Raw genomic sequence first — 26,773 nt, 5'->3', positions numbered from 1 at the left:
GAGTTGATGTGAAGTGGCCTAGATCTCTCTCTCTCTCTCTCTCTCTCTCTCTCTCTCTATATATATATATATATAGTGAGAGAGAGAAAAGTAGTAAAGTGTCTATATATTCAAAAAGATGTTTGAGTATGTATATATACATAGCCAAGTTTGTTTCTCTTGATCGGGGGTTGAAAAAGAAAAAGTAAAAAGAGAAAGAAAAAATTAAACCATAATTTACTCAGCTAAATATGTTCCCGCTCTCTACCCCCATTTGTTTCAAGAGGAACAACATCGATCTTATGATGAAGAGAGGCGCACATTGAATGCGTCGCAGTATGATTAATAATACCTGAGCGCATTGAAAACAGTCTCTCATTGATTTTCACATCTAATCAACCTCTGCTATACTACAATTTGCCACGCGGAGTTTGCAAATCGCCCGAGAAATGGATAATAATGAAGATGAAAACCAACTCTAAAGAAAAAATCGCTTTCTATCACAAACAATAGCATGCAACAACACCATCCTGCTGTAGTTTTCACTCACCCCTCTTTTAGTTTTTCTAACTTTTCTTTTTAGTTGTCACCCCTGTATAGTCAATTTAAGTAATCAAAGAAACAAAGTCTTTGTTCAACAACAAAATGATTAATTTAAGAAGACCAAACCAACACGTTTACTTAACAATGGTCAAAGTGACTTGCTTATCAAAAGAGTAGCTATATAGATGATGTACTTAGTTTACCTACTTTCGTACGAATAGGAGACTCATTGGATCTTGGGTAAGCTACAGTAACCAAGAAACAACACATACATTTCTGTGCATGCATGTACCAATTAATAGGCATAAGAAGGTATGCGCATGCTTCTACTAAACCATCTTCTTGAAGTGCCCTAATTTAAACAAGGCGACGAACATGCCAAACAATGAGATTGTGTTCTTAACTTGAAAACGACGACCGATTAGTTTGAATTTTTCTGTTCTACTGTAATAAAGCAGTAACCAGGTTGAGAAAGGAAAATTGAAAACATGAAACTGAGCAAGAAGTTATAGTTAATTAGATGAGCGACTTGGTGATCGATTCAGCCAGTTAGCCGGCACGAGCACATGGTAGAGCTAGCACCGCAATGAGGACGTAACTATCGCCTCTACTCAGTCTACTGCTGTGTCGTTGTGTCGATAGCTCTAGTTAAAATGCAATAACATGCACTTGAATGAGGGGGACAATTGTGGTTTTTGTATTATTTTTCTCAACTACCAAAAAAGCCATCCTAATCAAATAAATCACCCTTCAAGGCCTTGGACCGGTCTATACATAGACTGCGTCATGCTCATAATTTCTTAGTAATGGCCTCTCCATCTGCTGCTTCCCTCACGGGTTAAGTTAAACTGAAAAAAAAAAAAAAACAAAAAAGGAAACTGAGAAAATTCTAATAGTCTCATCAACAATGATATATCATCCTTAGAGTGATTAACACTAAAACAATGCATTTCTCTTTTTTTTAAGTTTTAATCATCAATCGTGTTATCCAAAAGATCAATCAAGAAGTATAGAATTAACAGATAAAAGAGGAGATGGGGACTCAGTTAAATGATAAAAACTGTCTCGGAGAAAGAAGGGTTTTGAATTAGCTGTAATACTATATTATTCTGAAAATAGATTTGATAGTACACCGGCTCAAAAATATATTTAACAAATCGAAGAATTAGCCACGTGTTTTGAAATTAGCCGCCACCATTTCAATGCGTCGGTAGTAGTCGGTGGCGAAAGGCCGCAAAATGCCGAACTATATTCAAATTAGGTCAGCTATATTCGGCGGCGAAAGCTCCGAAAATGCCGAGTTAAGCTGAAACTAGGCCCACGATAAATCCATTTGTGGGCTCGGGCCCCACAAGGGATCCGCCAACTTTGTCAAATTCGGGCCTGAATTGAATGGGCTCACCCAAGATTTGGAACGGCCCAAAGAGTTGTGGACCCAAAGAATGGGCTTTTCTCTCCTCCTATCGAACCTTCTAGAAACCCGGCCGATCCTCCTCGAAGCTCCCTTATATCGTCGATTAGGATGCTGCTTATTTTTCGCTGCAGCGAAAAGCACTTCTTATCCCTCGTCGCACATTTCTCTCTGTCTCTCTAATGGCGGCTTCTTCTTCCTCCTTCCTCACCGCCGCAACAAAACCCTTATCACAGTCCTTTCAAACCCTAGCTTCTCCCCCGTCCTCTCTCTCCTCTCCTCGCTCTCTCCCCGTTCCTCGCCGCCGCAGCGCCCTTCGCGTCGCCGCACGAAAATGGGAGCCCTCGAAGGTGTCCTCTCTCTCTCTCTCTCTCTCTCTCTCTCTCTCTCTCTCTCTCTCTCGGCTTCTAATGGCGTGTCTTATTCCTTATATAGGTGGTTCCTCAAGCCGATAGAGTGCTTGTTCGACTCGAGCAGCTTCCGGAGGTCTCGATCTTCATCCTTTATCTCTTTTCCTTTTTAGTTTTTGCAGATATATGACCTATATTTGTAGATTTTGATAGCTTGCACTATTTCTTACTCTTTAACCGCTTTCGATTAAGTAGGATTCTTAATTAATCTGAATATTTCAGTTTTTGCTGTTCTTTTTCTCTGATAACCGATAAGGAATAAGCTATATGCCTATGTTCATTCTGTTATCTGATCAACAGTAAAATTAGTACATTCAGAGTACTGTAGATAAATATTTCTTTAAATTTTGGAACTTCCCGAGTGTCTGAACAGCTTAAGAAGGAAGTAGGTATTAGCTACTATTGCATTAAATTCCTATTTAGTTAAACAAATTGCTGAAAAAGGTTGTTGATGGATTTTGAATCAAGTGGCCTGATGATAAATGTAATGAATATAAAGTGGACCAATTGATTTAAGACAACTGCGAAAAGATGTTGTTTGCGTTGACAACAATCTAAAAGGTCGAACACAGTTTTAGCAATGTGCTTATGATGGACAAAATTTTGTATTATGGGTTGTTGATTATGTTCTTTTTATTTAGGGTAGAGAAAAAGAAGATGATAGTACTAGTTAATGTGCTAGTTAATACTCTTTATTGTAAAGATGTAAGGTAGCCAATTATGCCCTTAAAAGTTGATATGCGATTAGCTGGTAAGGAGGATGAACGAGTATATGAGTCTCCCCGGCTAATAAGATGAAAGAATAAGAGCAATGGCCATATAAGAACAATCTTTAAAAGAAGTCACTTTGAGAAATTGGGTTTCCTCTTAGTCCACTTTATCTGCAAGAAAATATGAAACAAATTTTAATATTTTTGTAGGTACTGACTGCATACCTGCCATAGCATCTTAAGATTTTCTTCATAAATATGCACATGGATCTGGATGAGGTTTAATAGTGTGAACTGAAATGGTTGTTCAGAAAAGTTGGGACTTCTCTAAATCGTCGGCAATAGACTGCTTTCTATATACATAAAAGTATTTCAGAGTCTGAGCTGTATGGACATGCTGTATCAAATTTTCTTTAGACATATCAGATATGCAAAGGAAGTATGTACTACGTATCTGTGAAGTAGCCGGTGTGTATCTATCCGATAGGATATCCTCTTTGGGCAGATCTAGAGAATTGAATTATCCATGTATGAGAGGCAACTGAATGGTGTTTTCAAGTGGTACATTTATGATGAGCACTTGATTCTATGTTTCAAGAACTAGATGAATGTTCGTTCACAGAAATCTTCTGGTGGAGGTCTGTGGCCGAATCTGCTGTTAAATTTGAGCGGTACGATGGCGGGTGAGGCACAACAAAAATCATTTTGCAGGGATGCTCTAATGCTGTATAAAGCGCTTTATGACCCAAAATGTCCTATATTGTCTTTGCAGAATTCTCTCAGTGGGATGCTGATGTAGGTCAAGGGAATCTGGAAAAGAAGGTAAACTTTCTCAATCTTGATTTTCTCTCCTTGTTAATCAATACTGTTATACTGATAGCTTGTGCAAAATTTAATGCATCCACTTCTTTTTCCCTGTAAAGCTTTTAGCCTACTTGGATTTATGTGCTTAATGGATCTGACTAACTATCTCCAAATGAAGTAACTATATCATCAAATATGCATTAGCATGCCAAGTTCAAAGCGCTACTTCAATCTTCCTTAAGTTGCTAGAAATGCGCCTGTGAATATTTCGAATTCCATGGTAGACTCTATTGATTTCTGATGTTTCCACATTCGCCTTGAGGAACCTTAATTTTCGCCTCTTGAGACTTTTCTAATCTCTGTGTCTTGTGTGCTTTTGCCTCGCAAGGTTTTATTTTCAGATATCAACGCATATGAAGGTAATGCATATCTGAGAACAAAAGGAATTACTATAAATTGGCTTGCTTCCTAAATCCAATATCACCCATCGAACTAATCTAAAATGTTAATCTGGTGTTCTGATGAAGCTATTATAGTTTTGTGTTTTTTTTTTTTTTTTTGTTGTCTGACCCCGTTCTTTTGTATCTGTAGGTGGATCTAGGGACCGAAGAGAAACACTGCTTTTGCCGGGCTGGAGATCTCCTTGCTGTAGTCGAATAAAATTATATATCTATCAAACTTCTTGTATTAGGTTATCCTTTCTAATTGCGGGGGTCGGGTGAGGTGATTCTATCTTATTGCTCATGAAACTCTTTAAAAAACAGAGGCATTCACGATTATGTAATGGATATTTTTGCTTGCTACTGAAATTTTGGTGGACCTAAATGGTTCAAATGCTGCATTACGAACTGTAATTGCTCCATATAAGCTGTCATTAGCAGTACAAAAGACACTTTGTATCTGAAAAGGTGTGGAATTAAAAATGGAAGCAACATTGAAGTGAATTCTCTGTCGAATATACCCAAATTAATAATTAAAACGTTCTCCTTTCTTATTGAATCGACTAAATCGTACACTGCGAAATAGATATTAATCACAAATTAACATTGCTGGTCGTTAACTCTCTCGCCAGCAATTAACAATTTACGTAATTATTTTCACCAGTATTTGTAGGCCCCCACAAACATTTCTCACTTAAACAACTAAATGAACGAAACAATAGATCAAGAGTAATGCACCCAACATCAAACCAACGAGAAAGGTAGAGAAAATTACGAAAGGGTGAGAAAGATAAAAGACCAAAACGGGCTTCGTGGGCTAAGGATTATGCGGGGATAAAGAAGAGGGTTCTCAGTTCACTCTGCGGCAGTTTTTCCGTATTTGCCCCTGGGTTCCGGTTAGGACCTGGAACGCACCCATTTTGACCAGGGCCTGACCAAATTGGGTGAGGAAGAGTCCATTGTTACCGGCCAATTGTTGGACTATGGGCTTAGTGGTGGGGTCCAACGCTAGGGCCTGATCAATGGGGAGGATCCCTCTCTTCCTGAGGAGCTGGTTGTAGTAGCTGTTGTCGACTTTGAGGACGCTGGACGGGTCGTCGAGGAAGACGAAGTTGTCGAAGGTCTGGCCAATGGGGCACGCCACGTTCTGGAGTACCATCACGTAGAACGGGTCCATGTTCGGGTCCGGCTTGCCCGACCCGTTCCAGTTATAGAGACGGCTGTTGACGATGGAGCAGTGAGTGACTCCCACCGTGTGAGCACCTGCGTCGAAAAAGTATTGTCTGAATACAGTTGTTTTGTTTAAAATAATAATTATAATTATATTGAATATTGAATTCCCTTATTAACAACTTTTACCTAGTAGAAGAACCATGTCACGGGTACCGAACCCTCTCTGAGCGTAGAATTGGATTGCAGCGGCAACGGAAATCTCGGGAGCCGGGAGATTGACTAGTGAAGCTTGCGACACCGTCCCATCCCTCCTTCCTAGTTGCACCTCATACTTTTGGCCCCCAGCCTAATTACTTAATTAATTAGTTGATTCACACCAACAAACAATTAATCAATATTTAAAACCTACTCTAATCTCGTAGTATGTAATCATCACTTATATACAGATCGATTACAAGCAAAAATAAAAATAAACGGTACGACATGTATAATGGAGATAGCTTAAATTAAATATTTCTGTATAGTTACCAATACGACGGCGTCCCTGGTTGCAGCGATGATGATATCGGCGCACGAGACCACGCCGGGGCAGGCCGACTCCAAGGCCGCCTTTATTTGATCGATGAGGTCGTAGCCGAACACCGTCAGGTTCGGGAATGCGGTTTTCTCGCTCGTCGGCCCGTCCAAGAGCAACGACGCGTCGCAACCCTGCACAAAACAATTCATCCAGCAATATTTCTTCAGTGTGTGTGTATATATATATATATATATGGCTTTGTCTAACGGAATCGAAACATGCGAACATAGAACGCACAGAGACGTACGCGCACGAAGCAATCGTGGAACTGCANCTTCTGATGGTTTTTTCGCATTTGTTAAAGAATTTACTTTATAAATAAAAATAATTTGTTATTTATAAATTATTTATTTAAAAAATTTCGTTGTTTTCTTGTTATTATTACAATAATAATAATTACTATTATTGTGAGTTGTTTTCCGTCCCAACGCGTTTTTGAAATTAATAATAAACTAATCCATGCTACGTAACGAAATTTTTTAAATAAATAATTTATAAATAACAAATTATTTTTATTTATAAAGTAAATTCTTTAACAAATGCGAAAAAACCATCAGAAGAAAAAAAAGTAAATACTTTAGTACAACATACTTGACTTTATTAAATGCATAAACCGACCAAAACAGGAAATTAAAAAAAAAAAGAAAAAAATGTAAACTTTACCGAGTAGGCAAGTTTTTAGTAACTAAAATAGAAGGAAGCGGTTTTGTTTAGTTTTACTATTTTTTTGTTTAACTTAATTATGAAGCCGTTATTCAATTTCTTTACCACTTACGTTTCGTTTGGAATCGTGGGAAGATTGCATACATGCGGTAGAAAAGGACGATAGAAAAATATTCTATTTATTTCTATACATATTATTACGTTTCGCATATTGCGATTAGTTAGTTACGATATACTTTCTACTGTTTCATCGGAGAACGCAGAAGCATATCCCTATATATTTTTTTCTCAACTCCATTTTATTTAATAGCATTAGATAGACTTCAATACCAAATTAAGCTTTAGAAATATCAAATTTATTTTTCTGACAAAAACATATCGTCAAAACTATAACAATTTTACTAAATAGCAGGTAAAAAAAAAAAAAAAGAAGATAATAATTTAAGAAGAGAAAGCCAAAAAAGAATTCAATAAAGAAATCAGTACATTGGGATGAAAATGTTGACAATCAATAATAAAATATTTTGTAAGCTTTCGAATAATTAACATACTTTTTCTAGAAACATTGAAAATTATTTTAACTTAAACTTAGTCATTGTCATTTAATAAATAAAAAAATAATTCTCATTTAATAAATAATAAAATGGGCCCACATTTCTTTATTGAGTTCATTTTCAAAGATGAGGATAAACAAAGCATTCCCATCTAATAAATTTAATAAATAAAATAAAATGGTGGGCCCCACATTCCGGAGAAGGCTTCAAAACATTCTCAACTAGTAAGTTTATAAATAAAACATATTTTAATTTTAATGTGTTAGAATAAGGACACTGTTTTAATTTAAAAATAGGAAAATATATGTAAAGATGAAAAATTATTATACAGTGACATGTTCGAATCGGATCCAGAGCGTGATACAGAAGTGAACAAATCTTGAATTAATAATCTTTTTAGAACCCGCAAAATATTAAACCCGTTACTCCGTACCCGACCCATATGGCCATATCCTAGTCGGATTAGCCCACGTAAATTTCATTGGGAGCCCAATAGGCTTACTATGGCCCAATTTTCTTCCTCATTCTGTAGCTCAATTAGTAGTCCAAACCTGTATATTTTTTATTTTTTTTTTCACAAAAAAAAATCTTTATTTTCATCTTAAAATTAAAACCTGCTACAATGTTTGGAGAAACAATTATTAGGCTTAGTTTGGTATTAAGATCTATCTAACACTATTAGATTGAATGGAGTTGAAAAGAAATATATAAGGATATATTTCTGTGTTTTTCAATAGGACCGCAGAAAATATATCGTAACCAACTAACCGCAATATGCGGAACGCAATATTACATACAAAAATATTTTTCCATCGTCATTTCTCACCATACGTAACGCAATCTTTTCGCAATCCCAAACTAAGCCTTAATCAACCAAACTTTTTGCGCTTTGCGAACATTATTAATTTCCTGTTCTCTCCTGCAGTAACATTTCTCATTCTGAAATTTTTATTCAGAGAGTTGGAATAAATGAAGAAGGAAAAAGATAATACAAATAACGGAAACATACGTCATATAAGACTCACGACTCATTGCAGTTATCAGATGAATATCTCAGTTCTTTTGCACGTCGACAATTTTATGCCATATAACATAGGCATCCTACATCGTCGGAAGATGCACAATGAAATAAGCAGAATTTATTAATTAATTTGATCGAAATCAACCACAAGTTCATGAAACCACAAATTAAATTTCACAAATCAAAACGCGAAGACCCCAGTAATACAGAAAGAATAAGCAAAACAGAGCAAATTAATTTCAAATGCCAAATTTCGCTGGAACGATTATCAATTAACCGCTCGGCAATTTTTTCTGATCTGACCCTGGGTTCCGGTCAAAACCTGGTTCGAGCCCAACTTGACCAGGGCATTGTTGAACAAGGGCGGGAACAGGTTCGTGGAGGCCAGGAGCTGAACGATCCACCTCGTCGACGGGTCCGAAGCCAGGGCTTGGTCGATCGGGAGCACCCCGCGGTTCTGCATCAGTTGCCTGTAGTAGCTGTTGTCGACCCTGTTAACACTCGTCGGGTTCTGGTCGAGGTCGACGATGTTATCGGTTGACGACTGTGGGGGACATATTTGTTTAAGGTCGTTGAGCAGCGCGGTGTTCATGCTCGGGTCCGGTTTGCCCGAACCGTTGAAGTCGTAGAGTCGACCGTCGACGAAAGAACAGTGTGTGACTCCAACAGTGTGAGCACCTGAATCAAAATAATAATAATAATAATCATGTTTTTGGTTTCACAAAATGGTCTATTTACGTATTTACACTTTTGTAAAAAAGTAGTACCAAGTTGAAGAACCATGTCGAACACATTGAAGCCCTTTTGTTGATAAATTTGAAGAGCTTGTTGTACGGACATAAAGGGAGAGGGAAGGACCACATTTGATGCGAGCCCAACGGTCCCATCTCTCCTCCCCATTGGCACCTGATACGGCATTCCCCCGGCCTTTGTTCAAAAAAAGAAAAAAAAAATCCACAGTTTTAATTGATTTATTATTATCCAGTGAAATCATAGTTATAGTTCTAATCAACTTGTTTATGCTATATATATATATATATATACCAAGGCTACTGCGTCTCTCACTGCTGCGATTATGATGTCGGCACATGAGACGACGCCCGGGCAGGCGGCCTCGACCGCTGCCTTGATTTCGTCGATCAAGTCGTATCCTCGCACGCTCAAGTTCGGGAATGCCGTTTTCTCGCTCGACGGCCCGTCCAAAAGTATCGATGCGTCGCATCCCTTCATAAACATGATTCACCAAGTATAGTATGGTTTGAGTAGTCATGAAAGGGGACTGAAGATAAAAATATATGGACTTAGTTCATCAAACTTTAATTTGGTTTTTATATCATTCTAAGATTATGATGTACTTAATTACCATGCGTTCTCTTACAGATGATGTAGTAGCTAAACTAATAGACTCTTCAACAAGCTCAGTAGCCAACGGTGTGATTTACTAACAAGCTATTTTTTAGTATACTATTGGTAACGAATTACCAAGACGAAGCAATCGTGGAACTGCAAACGGAGGAGAGCGGCGACGATGGTGGGGTCTCTCGCGAAGCGGGCGCTGACCACACCTTGGATTATCGCCTCCACATCCTTGAAACCACATTTCCCGCTATAGAACCCGTATTGCAACGCACCGTGGCATGCCGTGCCGAGGCTGAGGACGAGGAGAGCTACGACGGTCGCGGCTCGCATCAGGTGCTCCATGTATCTCCTATAGCTACTCTTTACAGCTGCAGGAATTTTACATGCATGGCTTGTTCTTGAGCCTATTTATAAGGGGAAGCTAACTTAAAATTTGTTCCAATCCGTGCAAAAATGGTGAGCACGTCGTTTGGGTTCATGAACCTGCAATTTCAACGTGTGCACAGCAACCAAATCAATCCCTTGAATAATATTTTGCCAGTTATATACATATATAATATAATGAGTTGGAGAGATTCATCAGATTATGTTGACCTAATTGAATTAATTAACACATTTAGGCCAACGTTGATCGAAACTAAAGTAAACTTAATATACGTTATTAATGCAAATCGTCAAAGTAGAACCAATATACAATAATACAACCAAGAAGGTGGATTATAGCTGAAGTAGTATTAGTCAAAGTATTAGGTTTAAATATTAATTGCAGTATCTTGTTACTCAGATGCCTCGATTAAAATGCATTAAAATGAACCATATATAAATAGCAATCTCTCTAAAATTCGTCTCAATTATAATAAATTATCGACTGGCTAAATTATTTTTTGTCCATAAATACAAAGGTGTGTGACACTTTTAGTATTCAAAAAAATTTATAATATTAAAGGTGTAGCTTGTTAGAGGAGTAGCTTTATTTGGGGGGGAAAAAAACCGGACCGGATTGCTTTTCCCGGTTCAATGACGAGCTTGGTCTTTTCCGACATCCACAACTACAACTATAAATAAGCTGAGTTCGTCGCAATCGAGTCGTTTTCACGGATCAAAATCCGAAACGGAACCACCGACACCTCCCTCNATGCATTAAAATGAACCATATATAAATAGCAATCTCTCTAAAATTCGTCTCAATTATAATAAATTATCGACTGGCTAAATTATTTTTTGTCCATAAATATAAAGGTGTGTGACACTTTTAGTATTCAAAAAAATTTATAATATTAAAATGTCACCCACAGGAACCAAAAGGTGTAGCTTGTTAGAGGAGTAGCTTTATTTGGGGGAAAAAAAACCGGACCGGATTGCTTTTCCCGGTTCAATGACGAGCTTGGTCTTTTCCGACATCCACAACTACAACTATAAATAAGCTGAGTTCGTCACAATCGAGTCGTTTTCACGGATCAAAATCCGAAACGGAACCACCGACACCTCCCTCTCTTCTTGCCTCCCATCAACCTCTCAAACCCTAACCCTAACCCTACCTTCGTCGTCGTCCCAAAACCCTGGAGAAACCCTAGATCGACATCATCATCAGGATCTCTCGGGCGTCGGGAGCGCGCCTTCGGCATGGAGGCGACGATAAGGAAGTTTCAGCAGAGGTATCGGAGGGTGAGAGACGAGATGGGGCGATGGGACGAGCTCCAATCCCGACTTCTTTCCCAATTCTCCAACGCCTCCTCCATAATCGGGCGCCTCCAGGTCCTGGAAACTCCGATCGATTAGTCATTTTTCTTATTTACTTCTTTGATTCTCACGCTATATGATTTCTAATCGAGTCTGATCCTAAATCGTAATGGAATTTGCGATTTGTTTTGGCAATTGTCGCGTTGACATGTTTCTTTGGAATGAATTGCTCTTTGCTAGTGAATAGTTAGAATCGTTGAGAAGTTCGATGATGATTTTGGATTCCGAAATTGGGAAACCCTAACTATGTTGTCGGTGGTTCTTGCAACTAAATATTGTTTTCTTGCTGAATTTTAATGGATTCCCGGAGCAGATTTATCGGCAAAAGGGTTTGAGAAATCTGATCCTTGATAAAACCTAGGGTTTTAGGTTTATCAGACAACGAGAAGAGAGATAATGGAAATTGGAAAAAAAAAAAAAAAGACAGATGGGAAAGGGATCCACCTCCTAATGCCGAAGGCGATAAAAAGTTTTTTTTATTGACAATCTAAGAATCCAAATTATGATGGAAAAGAAGTACTTTGATATTGCTATAACATTATTGACTAGTATGCATTGGTTTTTGTCCTGTCTACTCTGATGGAAGACTGTAGATCATGAATTAACAAATGCTTTTGTTGGTCAAATAAGATGGGATGAATTTTTTTTTGTGTACTTCTGTTAGGTTCTTGGAGATTCTAAAAATTATGGTGGTCTGAGATGTGTCCCTGCCATTAGAGAGGCGCTCTTGGGGAAACAGATGGAAACCTTGGAAAGGATCTTTTGTTCCATGAGAGAGACCTTGTGAGCCTCTTTTAGTTCCTCTCTTGTTGTTAGCTATTGGAAGCTTTGTGTAGATTTTGTCATATTGGAGTTCTTGTCATGTTTTGCTACTTGGGTAGAATTTGTGCCTTTTCTCTTTTGGTAACAGCTTAAGTCAATTGCTATCTATCTCTTTGTTCCATTCTATTTTGTTGAAATTGCTTCTTTCAGCTGGTTTGAATATTATTTCAAATAAGTCATTGTCTACTCGGAACTGTAGCTCTTATACTTCCTAGCTTGTCGGTCGTTACAGAGTCACTGAGTCACTGTGAAGTCCTTGGCCATAGCACGTAATATATATGATCGAAATAAATTTTTGCTAGCTATTTACTTTAAATATTGATATTTTGAGCACGTAATTGAGTTCATACGTCAAACATTAGGGTCATTGGGCCTAAGTGAGACAGTTTGGGCACGGGAAATCAAGAATTTGCTTTTTTCCCTGTGAGAAATGCGTCATTTTTTTTTTGCTTCGTTGAATGTTTGAAATTAAACTTGAAGGACTGAAACATAGAAAGTAATATTAGATAGGGTGATTCAACAGAAGGTCCATAAGTATGGCTTGGTTGGTAGAGAAGATATTATGGCGATAACAATAAATGTTTTTTTGGACAGCTATGCTGTACTTCAATATGTCAATGGTGAAACAGGTTTTTTGTGTTATTGTAAAACATTTTTAAAAAAAGAATTCTTAAAATGGTTATTCCACTAATAGAAATCTGTGCTTCTATATTTCAGGAAAGAATTTTATGATATTGTCAGATCTCTTGATAAAATTTCACGGGATAGTAACCAATTATTGAAAGGAGGATCTGCACCAATTGTTCAACAAATGCAATTACAAATTGGAATTTGGCCAACCCTCGCAGATTGTATGGATGGGCTGAAGTCAATATCAGAGATGCATCGGTCTGAGTAAGGATGATCTTCTTCTCATTGTTGGTGTATTATTTCATTGGATAGATCTTAAGCACTCCATTATCAAGTATATTATCTGAAAAATGCGTTTTGTCTGGAATAAAAACAAATTGCTTTTGGCGGGGATGGGGGGTTGGGGGGGGAGGCATGGATATCAAATTCCTGATTTCGGTTTGAGCTAGTGTACTGACTTATGCCGCATATATCTTTGTCTAATTGGTAACCATCTTAATAGTTAATTTGTACAATATTGGTTTGATTTACTGAATCATTTGTCTCTTTCAATCATGACGCAGTGAATGAAGTCTTCAGAACTGTGATGAGTTTTTTGTCCCTTTTGATTTTAAAAACAATATATTCATAGATTTGAAAGAACCATGTGTTGAGTCTTGACATGATATTCTATTTCAGTAGCCACATAACATCGTTTCCAGCTTTGGTGGTTGTGTACTTCTGAAATTGCTCTGATTACATAATGCAAGTAAAGCTACTGTCATTTATTTTCTCATATCTTTTCAGCTAGTTTCATTATTTGTCTTTTTACAATCTTATTGTATGTTTCTCCCTTTATACTTGACCTGCTGTTAATACTTTTCTTAAATTACATATTCTAGGTATGCGCTTAAATCGTCAATCATTTCCGCCTTGTCATGGAATTGCAGGCAAGTTGACCAGTCTCATGTTTTTTAGTGCTTTACACTGTATTTGTAATTTCTTCATCGAGGTTTTGAGATGAATCACTTTTTATGTTCTGTGTTTACTCGTGGTCTTTCAAGCAATTTGTTCTCTTAAGATTGGCCCTTTTTTCTCGGCTGGAGATGGACTCATAGGATCTTTTCCAGTGAGCTCAAGGAGGGCTTGTCTAGAGACACGAATATCTAGTTCACCCCATGTCTTTGTTTACTCAAGTAGCATGCTATAATTGATGGATGGTCCCAGCAGGAAAATGTCTTCAACTGCATTGCATGTAATGTCCATATAAAGCATCTTATAGATAGTAGGTAGCTGCTGTAACAAATGAAAAATCTCCAAACAGGACAAATTACCGCCGTATAACTTGTCCTAATCTATGAACAGGTTTTAAGTCTTTCCTTAAGCATTAAATGATGCTTTGTCATCACACTTAAAAATTCTCATACCGAAGAAGTATTTGTTCTGACATCCAAACAGGCCCTTAGCCTTTTTCTTGAGCATTATATGATACTTTATGATCGTACTTCCTTATGCGAACTTATTGACTTGAATGATATTGGTAATATTGCGGTGCAGTTCCAGTGACATAGCTGCACTCCATCAACTTTTGATGGACCAACCAAACATCTCAAAAGATGAAGGTACGTTGCAAGTCCTGTTTGGTTTGAATGTAGATGAATCTTCCCTGCACATGACTGATTTTCTTTTTTCTTTTTTCTTTTTTCTTTTTTCTTTTTTCTTTTCTGCGATGCAGTACAATCTATATTCGACATTATATTTGCAGACGAAGTTTGTTGAACTTGTTTCTTATTCAAGTGCTGCTGCTTATCATTGTTCTGCGTGATGCAGCGGGGACAAGCGACCTCTATTTTATCTATGCCGCTTAGAGTATGGCATTGTTTTGCTGGACATCCAATATACAGGGAGACTGCCAGCTCTATAGAGCTAGCTTCTCCAAGAGATGGTACTGCTTTTTGGAAGGTAAATTACAGTACCCTTAGTCCCTAAATTCTTGCACGGGCTTAACTTTAAGCCCCAGAAAGTTTAATTTGTTGCGTTATGGTATTAAACTTTTAATACATTTTCAGTCGTAGTCCCACTATCAACTTTGGTTGTGTGGAGAGATGGGAATTAAATGTGGTATGATAGACAAGTGCTTTTAGCAATTATGCGTGTGTATCGAAAAGTCCCCTGGATTTGGGTAACAACTAACTATTTCAAAGGTCCTATTGCTGCTAATTAAGTTTGTTACCCATTATATTTGTTAGAAAAATTGACAGCGAGGCTGATGGTATGCCACGTTTGATTTCCATCCCTTCTGAGTCCCAGAACCAAACCCCATTTTTCTTTATATAGGTGCCAATGATGTAATTTACTGCCTCCAAAACATTCACTTGATTCCTGCTCCTCCTTTGCAGGGGTTTCAGATCCTCAAACTACACGATTGATCAGTAAATACCTCCACTCTGAAGAGTCGGTTACCAAACGTACAGGTAAGTTATATTCGTCAAATCGCATGTCAGATTGCGCGAGTCCGTCCATAATTTAGTTACGGTACATGTCATATTAAGAGAGGTTTGAGCGATTTGTAAGTCATACTAAGAGAGATGTCTGAGGGGTTTTTTAAATTTTGAGAAAATCGAGCACTTAAAATTTTCCACTCATAAGTGTCTACTGTAAACAAACAACCAGTGAAGTGTTTTGTGTGTTAATCATCGACCACCATATTTAAAAAGAAAAAAGAAAAAAACTGTTCCACCTTTCTTCAAGAGCGAAAAAAAAAAAAAAAAAAACCATATTTAAAAAGAAAAAAGAAAAAAACTGTTCCACCTTTCTTCAAGAGCGAAAAAAAAAAAAAAAAACTTTGATCCAACTGGTAGAGTAATTATTGCTTGAATAGTACTGAAAGTTTTGACCTAACTACTCTCAATAACACCAACAGAGGCTTAATATTAATATTAACGCAACCACCGTTTACTTAGAGCACAAAATTCTACTTACTACACTAGGATGGCCTTCACACAGCTTTTCTACCGCGGCAAACTTAGAAGCTTTCAAGTAGGCAGCCATTTTATTATAAGCTCAAGAATTATGACCGCTCTCAGTTAACATCTCGTCATCTCGTTGTTAAATAACAAACGATCACCTCTTATATATTCAACTCAACCGACGAAATAAAATTACATAAAAAGCGTGCGCCTGGAAAATCTGATCTTGGTGATGAACAAGCTTAGCCAAGGCAAATAAACATTCGTCCAAAATCATGGTCAAATATCAAAATCAATAAAAACATAAGCTGTGAGAATTAGATATAGCCATGCAAGCTACAATGACGCACAAAAAGGAATCAACCACGCTTCCAAAAGCTGCATTATAGGGAGCAGCAGCACTTTCAAGTCTCTTACAATTAATTACCTATGTTTTTATACATCAATCTATTAAAGGCACCGCTAAAAGTTTTCATCTCCATCAAAGCAAGGATTACGAAAGGATTCCACAAGGGTTGACCACCTCGTAGCACTGCAGAAACTGGGCCGACGCCATGATGCACTATATGCAGGTGAATATAGTTGGCAGCTTCACTTCGCCAAAGTACAGCTTATGTATTCACAGTAATTATTCATCACCAGCTGGCTACTTTCAAAGCGGCGATAATAGTCATTGCCCTTTCTATCCAAAGAAGATAGGCCTCGAGATCGCCTCCTTCGAGGGTTAAAAAGCCCAAGCTCAGGTTGCCATGAAAGTCAATAGCCATTGCCACCTTTGAAATCTCTCCAAGCCTGCAATTCATACCATTCTACAAATTGTGCCAAGCAATCTCCAAAACCTGCAATATCTTGCGCTAACAGTGCAAAAAGGCACAACATCTGCATGCAAAGGATGTCACCCACGTCACTTTCAAAATGAACCTGCACCGTTTCAGCCGTTGTAGTGAAGTTTCTGAGTAGGCGAGCTCTGATTTTGTTGTGGTGGTGGCTGAAGGGTTTGGGGTTGGGTGTTATAATGAGCGAATGATTGGGAGTAGAGGGGATTGTTCATGAGTCCCTGTAACATTTCCAACAGATAGGGTTTTTAACACCGAAAAGGAAGAGAGCAGGGGATAAAGGGAAAAGAAGCACAGACGAAAAACCTGTGACTGAAGAGGGCCAGGTGCACCCATGCCAAAGTGGACCTGCGATGCGTCATCCTGCAACGGGTCATTCACTCCAGCTTGTGTGAAAAGACCTTGTGATCCATGGGCCATGTAATCCTACATAGATAGTTCAATGTTAGCCAGTTTAACTTTCTTTTCCTATCTTTAGTTTTCTTTCGTGGTGGTTTTTCACATAGCGTGTTCTGACGAGGGAAAGATGTATGATTTTCAAACAGTTAATTAACCTGAGAAATAAAATCAGTGCTGGTGCCCAAATGGGAGTATCCAGGTTGCATGTTTTGGTTTAGGTAACTCCCAGGGAATCCAGCTTGAGGTCCTTGAGTGGCATAGTCAACACCATACCCACTTTGCGAGGCCTGTACAGAGAAGCGATTCATTTGTCATGTAAAAGAGCTGCATCAAAAGCTTCGCCAATAGTTTAACTGAAAGAGTAAATTCCAGATCACATAGCAAAAGTAAAATTAGTTAGTATCGGCCTTGATTAAATGACGTTTGGAGAGAGAATTGCACAAGCTGAAGCTTTTTGTTGCCTCAGAAGCAGTACAGATGATAGTTAACCCTTATCCCTTTATTCTTAATAACGAGGCCATCAGTAGATGGACGATTTGAGGACAGATTGATCATTTTACATAATTCTTTATAATAATCTATTAATCCAGAGATCAGGACAATTCGCTATAATAATGTGTTGACCCAGATTGACCCAGAGGTCAGGATTATTGCTCTACAAACATTTTATCATAGATCGGACATATTATTAAGTGATGGGTGATAAGATTTTTGAGGGTCACAGATAATGTGATTTAAATTAAGCTAACAATTCTGATGAATCTAATCAACACAAAACTGAAGGCACCACAAAAAGTCATGGATTAATAAAAGAGAAGGCCTAACATGTCATTAGTTTGTATTAGTTCCATTTGGTGAGTTGAGCAAGAAATGTTTGAATCAAACTACGACTGACTTTTTCAATCTCTTTGACCTTAGTTCCGTAGGAGTAAGTCAGAAAGATTGAGAAATAGAACCTGTTCGAATTGAAAAAGATATTGGAAGTGCTCATATCAAGAAATATACAAGCAGAATAAAAAAGGGAGTCACCCACCTCATGTCCAACCATCTAATTCTAAAATGAAGACAAACACACCTGTGTAGAAAAATCTGCCATGTTGTATGCAACATGAGATCCTTGGCTTTTAAAGTCATCACCCAAGAAGTCCTGATCACCGGGGGAAAGTTCAAGTCAACTAAACAGAACAGCATACTAAATGTGTGAAAGAGATTGTACGTCTATTTCCACTAGTCCAGTACCTGAGACATGCCACCAATAGAGAATCCATCACGAAATGCTTGGCTAAGCCCTTGAGCCGGTACCTAAAGATGAAAGTACGTTCAGAGGGCATTCGAATATCTGTTGATTGTGAAGGAGGCAGAAGAAGAAGAAGAAACAAAAAAGTGAACCTGTGTCATCAACCCAGCTTGAGATAATGGGCCCCCAACAGAGGGCTGGCTGTTTGGGTTTTCAAAGGGAGGGAAGTTAAAAGGCGATCCAATACCACCCAAAGCTTGTTGGCTGTTCTGCTGATGTGGCAGGTGACCGCCGATAGGGCCAGCGGTACTACCACGACCAGCCCCAAAACCTCTATTGCCAGGTTGAGGGACCTGCGGTACCCCTCCAATGGGCCCATGCACAGCTCCACGAGTTGGTATTGCATAGGGTTGAGGATGAGGAGCTCCAGGAAATGGAGGAAGTGGAACTCGAGGTAGGGGATACCCTGATGGGTGCATACCGGGCTTATGAGTACCATTCGGTGGACCAAATGGCACATAAGAATGACCTGTTTTGTACAAAAAGTAAAAGCAGATTGGTTTTTATTGAAACGTGAAGGCCAATAAAAAGGATTGAAGATACTAAGTACACCTAAGATGTGGATACCTTTGCCCCGTCCACCTCTCTTATCAGCATTCAGGCCTGAAGAGCCAACAGCCCCAAAGTTCTCTGTATTAGCGAGCCCTTGACCACCTCCCAGGTACAGCCTACTATTATAGTAAATCTGTTCACCGAAAACCAACAGCAATTGGAGGCATCAATAAAAGTTAGATCAACAAAATAATGCCGTACCAGAGACTAAAGAACTCATTCTTTTTAAGTAACAAACTCAATTCTTTTTAAATAACAAACCTTTTTAGGCTTTTGAAACTGCACCATACTCTGCTTCAAGTTGTTTAGCGGTCCTTCAACAAGGCATTCATGCTCCTACACATAAATCAATCAGTGACATACGCTATCCCAGCAAGCCGTGTCAAAGACTCCAAATTGCTCATAAAAATGATAAATTTTCTTGATATCCCATTTTCTCCGCTACATAGCTTATTGTTTCAAATATCAATGTATGCATTAAGTCAACAGACCATAACTAAAACACTTTGGATCTACCATATTTTATAATCACTTGGATAAATGGATAGTGTTAGAGGCAGGTCAGTTCAATAGGAGCTGTTTAGAGTCCAACAAAGTCAGTCAAAACTCACAACTCACAACTCACAAGTGCCAGTTCAGTCACAAGTCATGCAACCATGAAGTACATTGTCAAAATGCATGATGAATTTTTTTACAAGAATAAAAGCAATAGAATATATAGCATGTACCAAACTTGGATAAACACCTAAAATCAACAAAACGAAGTACTTGAGAGTGAATGGTACCTTGTAATGTGTCAACAAGCTATTCCAAAGAGGCTGTTTGCTAAGAACTTTAGGATTACCTAAGATGACAATCCCATACCGAGCTCTTGTTAGTGCAACATTCAACCTACGTGGGTCATTAAGAAACCCAATACCCTGTAATATAGAAAGTAAGGTCTAGTGTTAAAAGCCATAATGACATTGCATATAAAGTAATGTTAGCAAAACTAGAGAAAAAGAACCAATCTGGAGAAAAAAGAAAATATAACCAAGAGATCACTAACAAACAGATATCCATCATAATTTCATATTACAGCTAACTTGTGACTGAAAAAATAAGTAACGGTTGTAATGATAACGGCAGTTTTCTAATAAATCCGAATTAAGCACAGATATATTTGTAAATGATAATAAAATCCTGGTAGAAGACACAATGTTGCCAGGGATTATTGAAAATTGACAAACCTGGTGTTCATTACTCCTAACACAAGACAAAATTATGTAATCCTTCTCCCTACCCTGGAATGAATCAACACTTGCAACCTACAAGGGAGAGAAATTGAAGTAAAGCCCAAAAGGTGATGGCAAAAAATGCAGAAAAGATCAGATGTCAACCTCAATTTCCTTGTAAAGCTGTTGCCTAAGTGAACCATTCCTTGACATATAGTTCACTATATATGCTCTCTGTCCTTCGTAAGGTGTGATAACTCCAATCTGCATAATTCATGAGTCCGGCAATAGACTCGAGCAACACTAAAAGAATACCCAAGTATTTGAATGTCTAAAAACCATAGAGATAAGGTGTACCTGACTAGGAATAACACCACTTCTCAAAAACGTTGTTACTATCTTCTCAACATTTGCAGCCTCAGTTCTGTTTAAATAAGAGGTTCCACTTGCACTTATCTCCTCTTGTCCCATCTACAGAATAGAATACACCTCAAACCAACAAGATATACTTCAACTACTAGACTAGACATAAGAAAAATAATCATTAAGAGAACGTTTTGCTACCTGGACATAAAAGAACATTGGTCGATTTGGAACAGGCCAAGGAAAATCAATTCCAGTTGTTTGCCTCTCATTAACTGTCACTCCATTCTGCAGAGTACCCTCATAGAAACTATTAGAAGGAAACTCTGACAGGGAGGGATGCATTCGATATTGGACCTGTAATTTAGAATACACGTGTTAAACAAAATCCTGCACAGCACAGGAACATCAACGAGCAATTCCAGTAGATTGGAAAACAGAAGTAGATGCATTTCAAGCATAAATAATTCCACCTATATAGCATGAAATAAATGTTAGGAATGTATTGATGGCAAACAACTTTCTGGAAGCTTAAAACTTTTGTAAATGAACATGTGTATTTGTAAGTGAACATGTGCAGTGCAGTTTGAACATCCAAGAGCACTGATGAAGCTCAAATGACGTCTTAAGCAATTTCTTATCAGGTTTTTACATTTAAAAAAATAACAGAGTCCAGAGATAATAGATATACAACCAATGACAAAGCTGATCTTATTCTTTTTAGCTTTATAGCCATAATTCTAGTCTTTCCTACTAAATGTCAAAACTTTATCGATCTCAATTGTGGCATTGAAACAATTAAAAAGACAACCAAAAAGTCTATACAATTAACATGGCTAGCAACTCTATTAGTATCACAAGAAAATTAATTATCCTAAATTAAGAAACTAGAATGTGAAGAACAGCCATCACCTGCAGCCTGAATGGTTTAAGTCCAAGTAGCACAAGGCGCTCAAAAAGAGACTGAGCTAACCCAGCACGAGCTGCTTTTTTACACATAATGACAGGGCCCAGCTGACAGTGATCACCAACAAGAACAACCTGACACAGAATTAAAAATTAGATTGGAAACCATGGGAACACGGAAGTAAACACCACTGACCAAATTTAGATCGGTAATAACCTGTTTGACCCCAAGAACCAAAGGGATAAGACACTCGGGCTCCGTTGCCTGAGTAGACTCGTCAATAAGAACCTTCAGATAGCAGGCATCAGTTTCAATATGCATATCTGCAAACTCCAAATGCACAAAGAGCTTACACATCCATTACCTGGCGGAACCGAAAGTTTGCCAATCGAGGATCCCCAGCACCAACACAGGTGCAACAAATTACATCAGCACTTTGTAATATCTCCCTCTCAGTGGCCCGTTTTAGTGCTTTGAACTTCTTTTCATCGCTGCTTGACAGTTCACCTAAAAAATATAGCAGTTATTTACTCATGAAAGGGATGATCATAAGACTTGCAACATCTTCACATGGGCCAAACTGTAAATAAGCAGAAAATGTGTTTTAAGTTTTTATGCAAACATAGAAAGTTAGATGATGTAGACTTCTTAAATCCAAACAACGCAAAACTGCCTAAATTGCTATCCGCCCAGAAGATACTACTGTGTTGAAGAGAAGGAGATTATGTCCACAAACTGTACTGTCGTATTTACTCATGTCTCATACTAATGGTGTAGTTCTACTCACTTTAAGATAGTTCGCAGACCAGTCAACAAAATGAAACAAAGAAAATCATAAAGAAAAACTAAGATAAACCTTGTTCATCTTTTAGTTGCTGTAGTTTATGTAGTTCACTCTTTTCAGATGTATCAAGATGTCGGACCTGCAAGAGAAATACACAAAGACTAACCACCTGCTGAACATAGGTGAAAGTTACCAAAGGGGGTAAAACCATATACTTACCTGGTAGTGAAGAGTAAGATGCTCAACAGGAGACATGACAGCCTCCCTTGATTTAGCACAGAGCCTAACAACCTGTATAATTAAGAAATTTAAATCGGAATCTCATAAAGCATATCTAGTCACTAAAGCAAATGAAAAAGAAGGAAAAGAAAACAATAGAATATAAATCTCGATTTTCAAAAGCCGACAGCATAATTTTAAAAAAAAACATCTTACGGGCCCTTAAAAACATCCGATTTCAAGTAGAAAGTCTAGCAGATAATGCAGTCAAAGTGCCCAAGAAAAAAATAACAGGAAGAAGTGAAAAGAAGCCATCAAAAAGTAAGAAAAAAAATCCTTCAATTTTTACCTTTAACCCAGTTGAGCTTATCTTCTCAGACAGCTGGTCCACGGCAACATTACTAGGAGCACATACCAGGACCTATAATTCGAAAAAAAGAACCTTGATATATGGAAAATAGCTTTGTCTAAGGTTGTCGACATTATATGACCAAAACCTTTACCTGCCCTTGACCTTGTTTAGCCATGTGGTATACGATTGCAGCCGATGTGACAGTTTTCCCTGTGCCAGGAGGACCTTGTATTAAACTAATCGGCTTTTGAAGAACACTCTTAACGGCAAAAACCTGCCCACCGAAAACAAAACAAAACCTAACTTAGACTTGGATAAAGGCTAAGGGCTTATATAGCCAAGCTGAAGCTTGTCCCAGACAGTTCTTTGAGTTAAGCTGTATGAAGCACTATCATTAGATTAAGCAAAGTATGACGGTTCACCCAGAAATTTCATTTCTCAGAAAAAGTTAACTAATGGAAGATTTTGTATAGGGTATTCAAGAAAAGGGTTCAGATGAACAATTATACCTGTGAGGCATTTAGTTCAGGAAGGCCAGGGGCACCAAAGCGGCGAGGTAATGTATTACGAACCACTTGAAGTTCAACTTCATGGCCCAAAAGATGATGGTATATGTATCTGGAAAGAGGAAAACAGCCCACATAACCAGTTATGCAGTCGGTATAAATAATCCAACCAACTATTTTGGAAAAATTCAATTGTCTCCCAACAACAAGTGGACAAGCCAATGTGGTTCCAAAGAAATTAACCAATTGTAAACACCAAACAAGAGGACCACTAAGTCAGAGAGAGACTCTTTTTACTCCCATTCAAAGTCTGATTTGCATCTGATGCACATAGGACGTGAGGCCCAGAAATGTCAAAAACCAATTGATAATTCCAAAAGGTATTAGATTTTCTCTTCTTCTATTTACAAAATCTCTTCCAAAGTGCTGGGACTTACAAGACTTACCACCAAGTTTTGAGGCTTTTTCAGCACTCCTTTTAAGGAAAACAAACATCAGAAAACCCTTCCATTAACCACGACTGAGGGTACATCATCCTCGCCAAATTTTTTGGACCTTTTTGTTCTTAGCTTTGAGAGAGGAGAGGATTACCACTGCCTGCTGATCACCCTTTTCCCAAATTCATGACAGAGTACCGACTCTCATTGCATGTGGCGACACTACTAAGTCAATCGCTATTCATAGCTTTTTCACGAAATGATTGTTCATGAATTCTCTCATTGCTAAAATATTCTTTCTCGTGAGTATGTTATTACTTCTTTTAAATTTATCACCACCTGCTGCCAATATATTTCCTTTTATTGCACCTTTCTCCAACAATCACATAATATTGTCAGATAATGTTAGGCCATGTTAATAATTCTACCACTGGCATAGCAACATATCATTGTTCATAAATGATAGTCAAATACAACACAGTCAGCAAGTCCAAAATATGAAGCCCCTCTCATAAGCCAGGAAAAATTGAGTAGACAACACAGCATAAAACAGCTGTCAACATAGCCGGCCGATTGCCTGTTTGGAAAATTCTGAATTTGCATTCTGAAATGAAACTACAGAAAAACATGAGAAATGAAACTCACCCACTGACACTTGTTTCATCCACAGCAAAAGTTTTCATCGCCCCTTGCATCCTGTCAAAACTAGTACTCTTCCAAACAAAATCTACACTAAAGCCATGGGTTACATCAACTGGAACTCCCTGAAAATGAAAATATAATTAAAACGTGCACATGCTACCCTACAAGTAAAGCGATGAGTGCTGCCAAGAACTACAAGTAAAGCGATGAGTGCTGCCAAGAACTAAAGTGCATATCCAAAGTAATACCTGACTAGCGCGAAGCTCAAGTGCAACCTCCTCTTGAGCAGTAAGCTTAATCTGAAGGGAAAAATATATATTTGTTATGTCCAAGAAACAAATAATATGACAAAATGAAGTGTATTTTAAAATTAACAAACTACTTGCATTTATACGAACGTAACATATGAGCACATGACCTTCCCGAAAAGACTTGTAAACAATGAAAAATAAAAAGAACAACCATACCACATGCCCCACAGATTGCCATGCAGGATGAGAAGCATCGCCAGAATATCGCAACCGCAGCTCATCTCCAGGAACAAGCCTCAGTTCGTTGTCTTCCTATAACACCACACATCCATATAGATATTAGTTGCACAGAAATGAACAAAGATGAAAAAAAAAGAACACTAAGTAAGGTCATTTTTTGGATACTCCTATTTAAAAGCACAACCTTTGGAAAGATAAAATATGCTACGCGCTTCTTGTTAAGACCAATATCCCAACGTATTGTAACATTATCCTTGCTTTGTGACTCTTTCATCATCTGCAAATTGTGAGTTTGAGCTGATAAGTGGCCGTGAATGCCCAGTGAAAAGTTCAAGAAAGAAGAAGAAAAAGGAAAATAGAGAGAAGATACCTTATCATAATCAGCTTCAAGTTTTATGAGTGGTGCGAAAACATTTTGATACTGCCAAAAGAAAAAATTAACCAGTTATCTTCATCGGAAAGAGACTACCAAATTCCTAAAAATTTAAAGATAAACCAGCTAAAGTAACACAGGTTTATGGAGACTTCTGGAAAATAATAATAATAACAACTAGCCACGGGAAGTTTAAAACCTGATAAGCATCCTCATATTTCAGAACTACTGGCTGAGGCTCATCATCCACTCCGGGCTTTTCAAGGTCTTCAAGAGACGCATCAGGGTTTGTCTTCCAAAGCTCTTCCAATTTGTTAATTTGTTGAGCACTAATTTGCCGAGCTCTCAGCTGTTCCTGTTCTGAAGGGACCTAAGGGGGGGTGGCGGATTTCATTTTGAGAATTTACGAACTAAAGACGAACAAAACAAATATATCAAATAAACTACCTTGACGAGCCATTGCAGGAAGCACCTATCATCAATGAGTGGACACCATTGGCTGAGATCCCAGTTCATGTCCTTCAATGCGTTCACACTCAGGCATGGTTCTCGGCAGAGGAGAACAACGACACTCTCTGTTTTCGCCGAGATGAATCCAAGAAGGAAGACATTGCGACAGCCACAATTGTAGCACTCAAGGATTGTTTCTCCTAATGGACTGTCTTTGTGTAGGCAAACCTCCTTATGTTTCGCTCTAACCTGGGGTGACCAGTGAAAAACAGTTTGATGGATGCTTGAAGGATAATGAACATCTTAGAAAATTAATTGCATCATGACAACAGCTCTTACTTTAAGCGGCTTTGGTATGAAAAAAAAAAGAAAAAGAAAAAAGAAAAAAAGGGTTTGAATTGTTAAGTTTCTTGACCTCCAATGGATCATACTTTGTATAATAAAAATAAATTATAGGTTACTCAGTTCTCAAATCCTATGATGTAAAATGTCATCAGTTGCAACAAATGCCTTAAGAATTAAAAATTCCAGAGGCATGCACTATCAAAATAGAAAGGAAACGGAACCGCCGTCTCAGTTCTCAAATTCTATGATGTAAAATGTCACTGGTTGGAAAAAGTGCCTTAAGGATTAAAAATTCCAGAGGCATGCACTATCAACATAGAAAGGAAACGGAAACGCCATCTCAGCCTGCAGAAGATTCTAACAGAAGCTAACGAAAAGTATTGGACAGACAACAAATATCATGCCAACAAGGACATACATAGGTCAACATGGAATATGCCTCCTATGAGAGATGCTGTTACAGGAACTTCATACGGAAAGCATAGAAAAATTTCTAAATTACGTCTAAGCCTCATAATGTTTGTTTCACCTCAGACACTAGCCATTGGTAAGATGACAAATATTCCAAACAAATAGAGAAAAAAAAAATAGTACGCAGACACAGTTGGATTGAGGACAGTTGAAATAAACCATAGTGAACAAATGAATGCACGATATTGTTTTGGAACCATATTTAGCAATTATAGGCATGTGCAAGAATAAATGCTCACATTAAATCAAAATCCTTTGTCCAGATATAAATAGAAATGAAATCAAATGTTGCTTCTCAAGCAACGAATGACAACAAGAACTTATTATTGTGTTTCCAAGCAAATAAGAAAA

The 26,773-nt window shown here is 38.0% G+C and overlaps 4 protein-coding genes and 1 long non-coding RNA gene across 9 annotated transcripts in view; 2 read left to right on the top strand and 3 right to left on the bottom strand.

The window, feature by feature from the left end:
- Positions 2,043 to 3,704, top strand: LOC109713696. Its single transcript, XR_002217144.1, has 3 exons — positions 2,043 to 2,283; positions 2,369 to 2,419; positions 3,676 to 3,704. It is a non-coding gene; the product is annotated as an uncharacterized LOC109713696 (long non-coding RNA).
- On the bottom strand, positions 4,697 to 6,342 carry LOC109714681 (peroxidase 57-like). Its single transcript, XM_020239376.1, has 4 exons — positions 6,295 to 6,342; positions 5,999 to 6,178; positions 5,657 to 5,816; positions 4,697 to 5,560 (listed from the first exon to the last, which is right to left on the bottom strand). Exons 1-4 carry the CDS (start codon positions 6,340 to 6,342, stop codon positions 5,148 to 5,150), a joined length of 801 nt encoding a protein of 266 aa, XP_020094965.1. The 3' UTR covers positions 4,697 to 5,147.
- On the bottom strand, positions 8,384 to 9,996 carry LOC109714533 (peroxidase 57-like). Its single transcript, XM_020239208.1, has 4 exons — positions 9,768 to 9,996; positions 9,330 to 9,509; positions 9,053 to 9,212; positions 8,384 to 8,963 (listed from the first exon to the last, which is right to left on the bottom strand). The coding sequence occupies exons 1-4, from the start codon at positions 9,984 to 9,986 to the stop codon at positions 8,554 to 8,556; spliced, it is 969 nt and encodes a 322-aa protein (XP_020094797.1). The 5' UTR covers positions 9,987 to 9,996; the 3' UTR covers positions 8,384 to 8,553.
- On the top strand, positions 11,103 to 15,508 carry LOC109713638 (uncharacterized protein At5g43822). The gene is made up of 7 exons (XM_020237798.1): positions 11,103 to 11,399; positions 12,049 to 12,167; positions 12,924 to 13,100; positions 13,718 to 13,765; positions 14,373 to 14,437; positions 14,551 to 14,777; positions 15,215 to 15,508. The coding sequence occupies exons 1-6, from the start codon at positions 11,268 to 11,270 to the stop codon at positions 14,592 to 14,594; spliced, it is 585 nt and encodes a 194-aa protein (XP_020093387.1). The 5' UTR covers positions 11,103 to 11,267; the 3' UTR covers positions 14,595 to 14,777; positions 15,215 to 15,508.
- The window catches only part of LOC109713995 (regulator of nonsense transcripts 1 homolog), a 38,114-nt gene continuing 27,264 nt past the window's right edge, over positions 15,924 to 26,773 (bottom strand). For 3 of the 5 annotated variants that reach the window (XM_020238341.1, XM_020238342.1, XM_020238343.1), the window contains exons 25-30: positions 18,409 to 18,575; positions 18,259 to 18,321; positions 18,095 to 18,166; positions 17,175 to 17,306; positions 16,927 to 17,046; positions 15,924 to 16,841 (exon numbers count right to left, since the gene is read on the bottom strand). In XM_020238341.1, the coding sequence (XP_020093930.1) occupies positions 16,716 to 16,841; positions 16,927 to 17,046; positions 17,175 to 17,306; positions 18,095 to 18,166; positions 18,259 to 18,321; positions 18,409 to 18,575 (680 nt within the window). In that variant the 3' untranslated portion in view covers positions 15,924 to 16,715. Of the gene's footprint in view, positions 16,842 to 16,926; positions 17,047 to 17,174; positions 17,307 to 18,094; positions 18,167 to 18,258; positions 18,322 to 18,408; positions 18,786 to 18,868; positions 19,002 to 19,129; positions 19,205 to 19,653; positions 19,789 to 20,097; positions 20,176 to 20,247; positions 20,347 to 20,439; positions 20,554 to 20,646; positions 20,803 to 21,357; positions 21,487 to 21,568; positions 21,641 to 21,716; positions 21,860 to 22,208; positions 22,276 to 22,355; positions 22,428 to 22,704; positions 22,777 to 22,858; positions 22,982 to 23,216; positions 23,326 to 24,295; positions 24,415 to 24,540; positions 24,592 to 24,762; positions 24,856 to 24,967; positions 25,061 to 25,153; positions 25,205 to 25,355; positions 25,527 to 25,603; positions 25,826 to 26,773 lie in introns of those variants that run through there. The other 2 variants (XM_020238345.1, XM_020238344.1) reach the window with 2 other exon arrangements.

The sequence above is a fragment of the Ananas comosus genome, linkage group 8 (genome assembly GCF_001540865.1).
Source record: "Ananas comosus cultivar F153 linkage group 8, ASM154086v1, whole genome shotgun sequence".
In the NCBI taxonomy this organism is placed as follows: Eukaryota; Viridiplantae; Streptophyta; class Magnoliopsida; order Poales; family Bromeliaceae; genus Ananas; species Ananas comosus.
Note: the sequence above shows the minus strand (reverse complement) of the source record. Positions and strands in the feature narration are given on the sequence as shown.

Excerpts from the sequence above, each read along its gene's own strand:
- LOC109714533 (XM_020239208.1), bottom strand. The coding sequence starts at position 9,986 with ATGGAGCACCTGATGCGAGCCGCGACCGTCGTAGCTCTCCTCGTCCTC. Across the intron at positions 9,510-9,767 it reads TCCACGATTGCTTCGTCTTG|GGATGCGACGCATCGATACT; the intron begins GTAATTCGTTAC and ends ATGTTTATGAAG. Across the intron at positions 8,964-9,052 it reads CGACATGGTTCTTCAACTTG|GTGCTCACACTGTTGGAGTC; the intron begins GTACTACTTTTT and ends ATTTTGATTCAG.
- LOC109713638 (XM_020237798.1), top strand. The coding sequence starts at position 11,268 with ATGGAGGCGACGATAAGGAAGTTTCAGCAGAGGTATCGGAGGGTGAGA. Across the intron at positions 13,101-13,717 it reads TCAGAGATGCATCGGTCTGA|GTATGCGCTTAAATCGTCAA; the intron begins GTAAGGATGATC and ends TACATATTCTAG. Across the intron at positions 14,438-14,550 it reads AAACATCTCAAAAGATGAAG|TACAATCTATATTCGACATT; the intron begins GTACGTTGCAAG and ends TCTGCGATGCAG.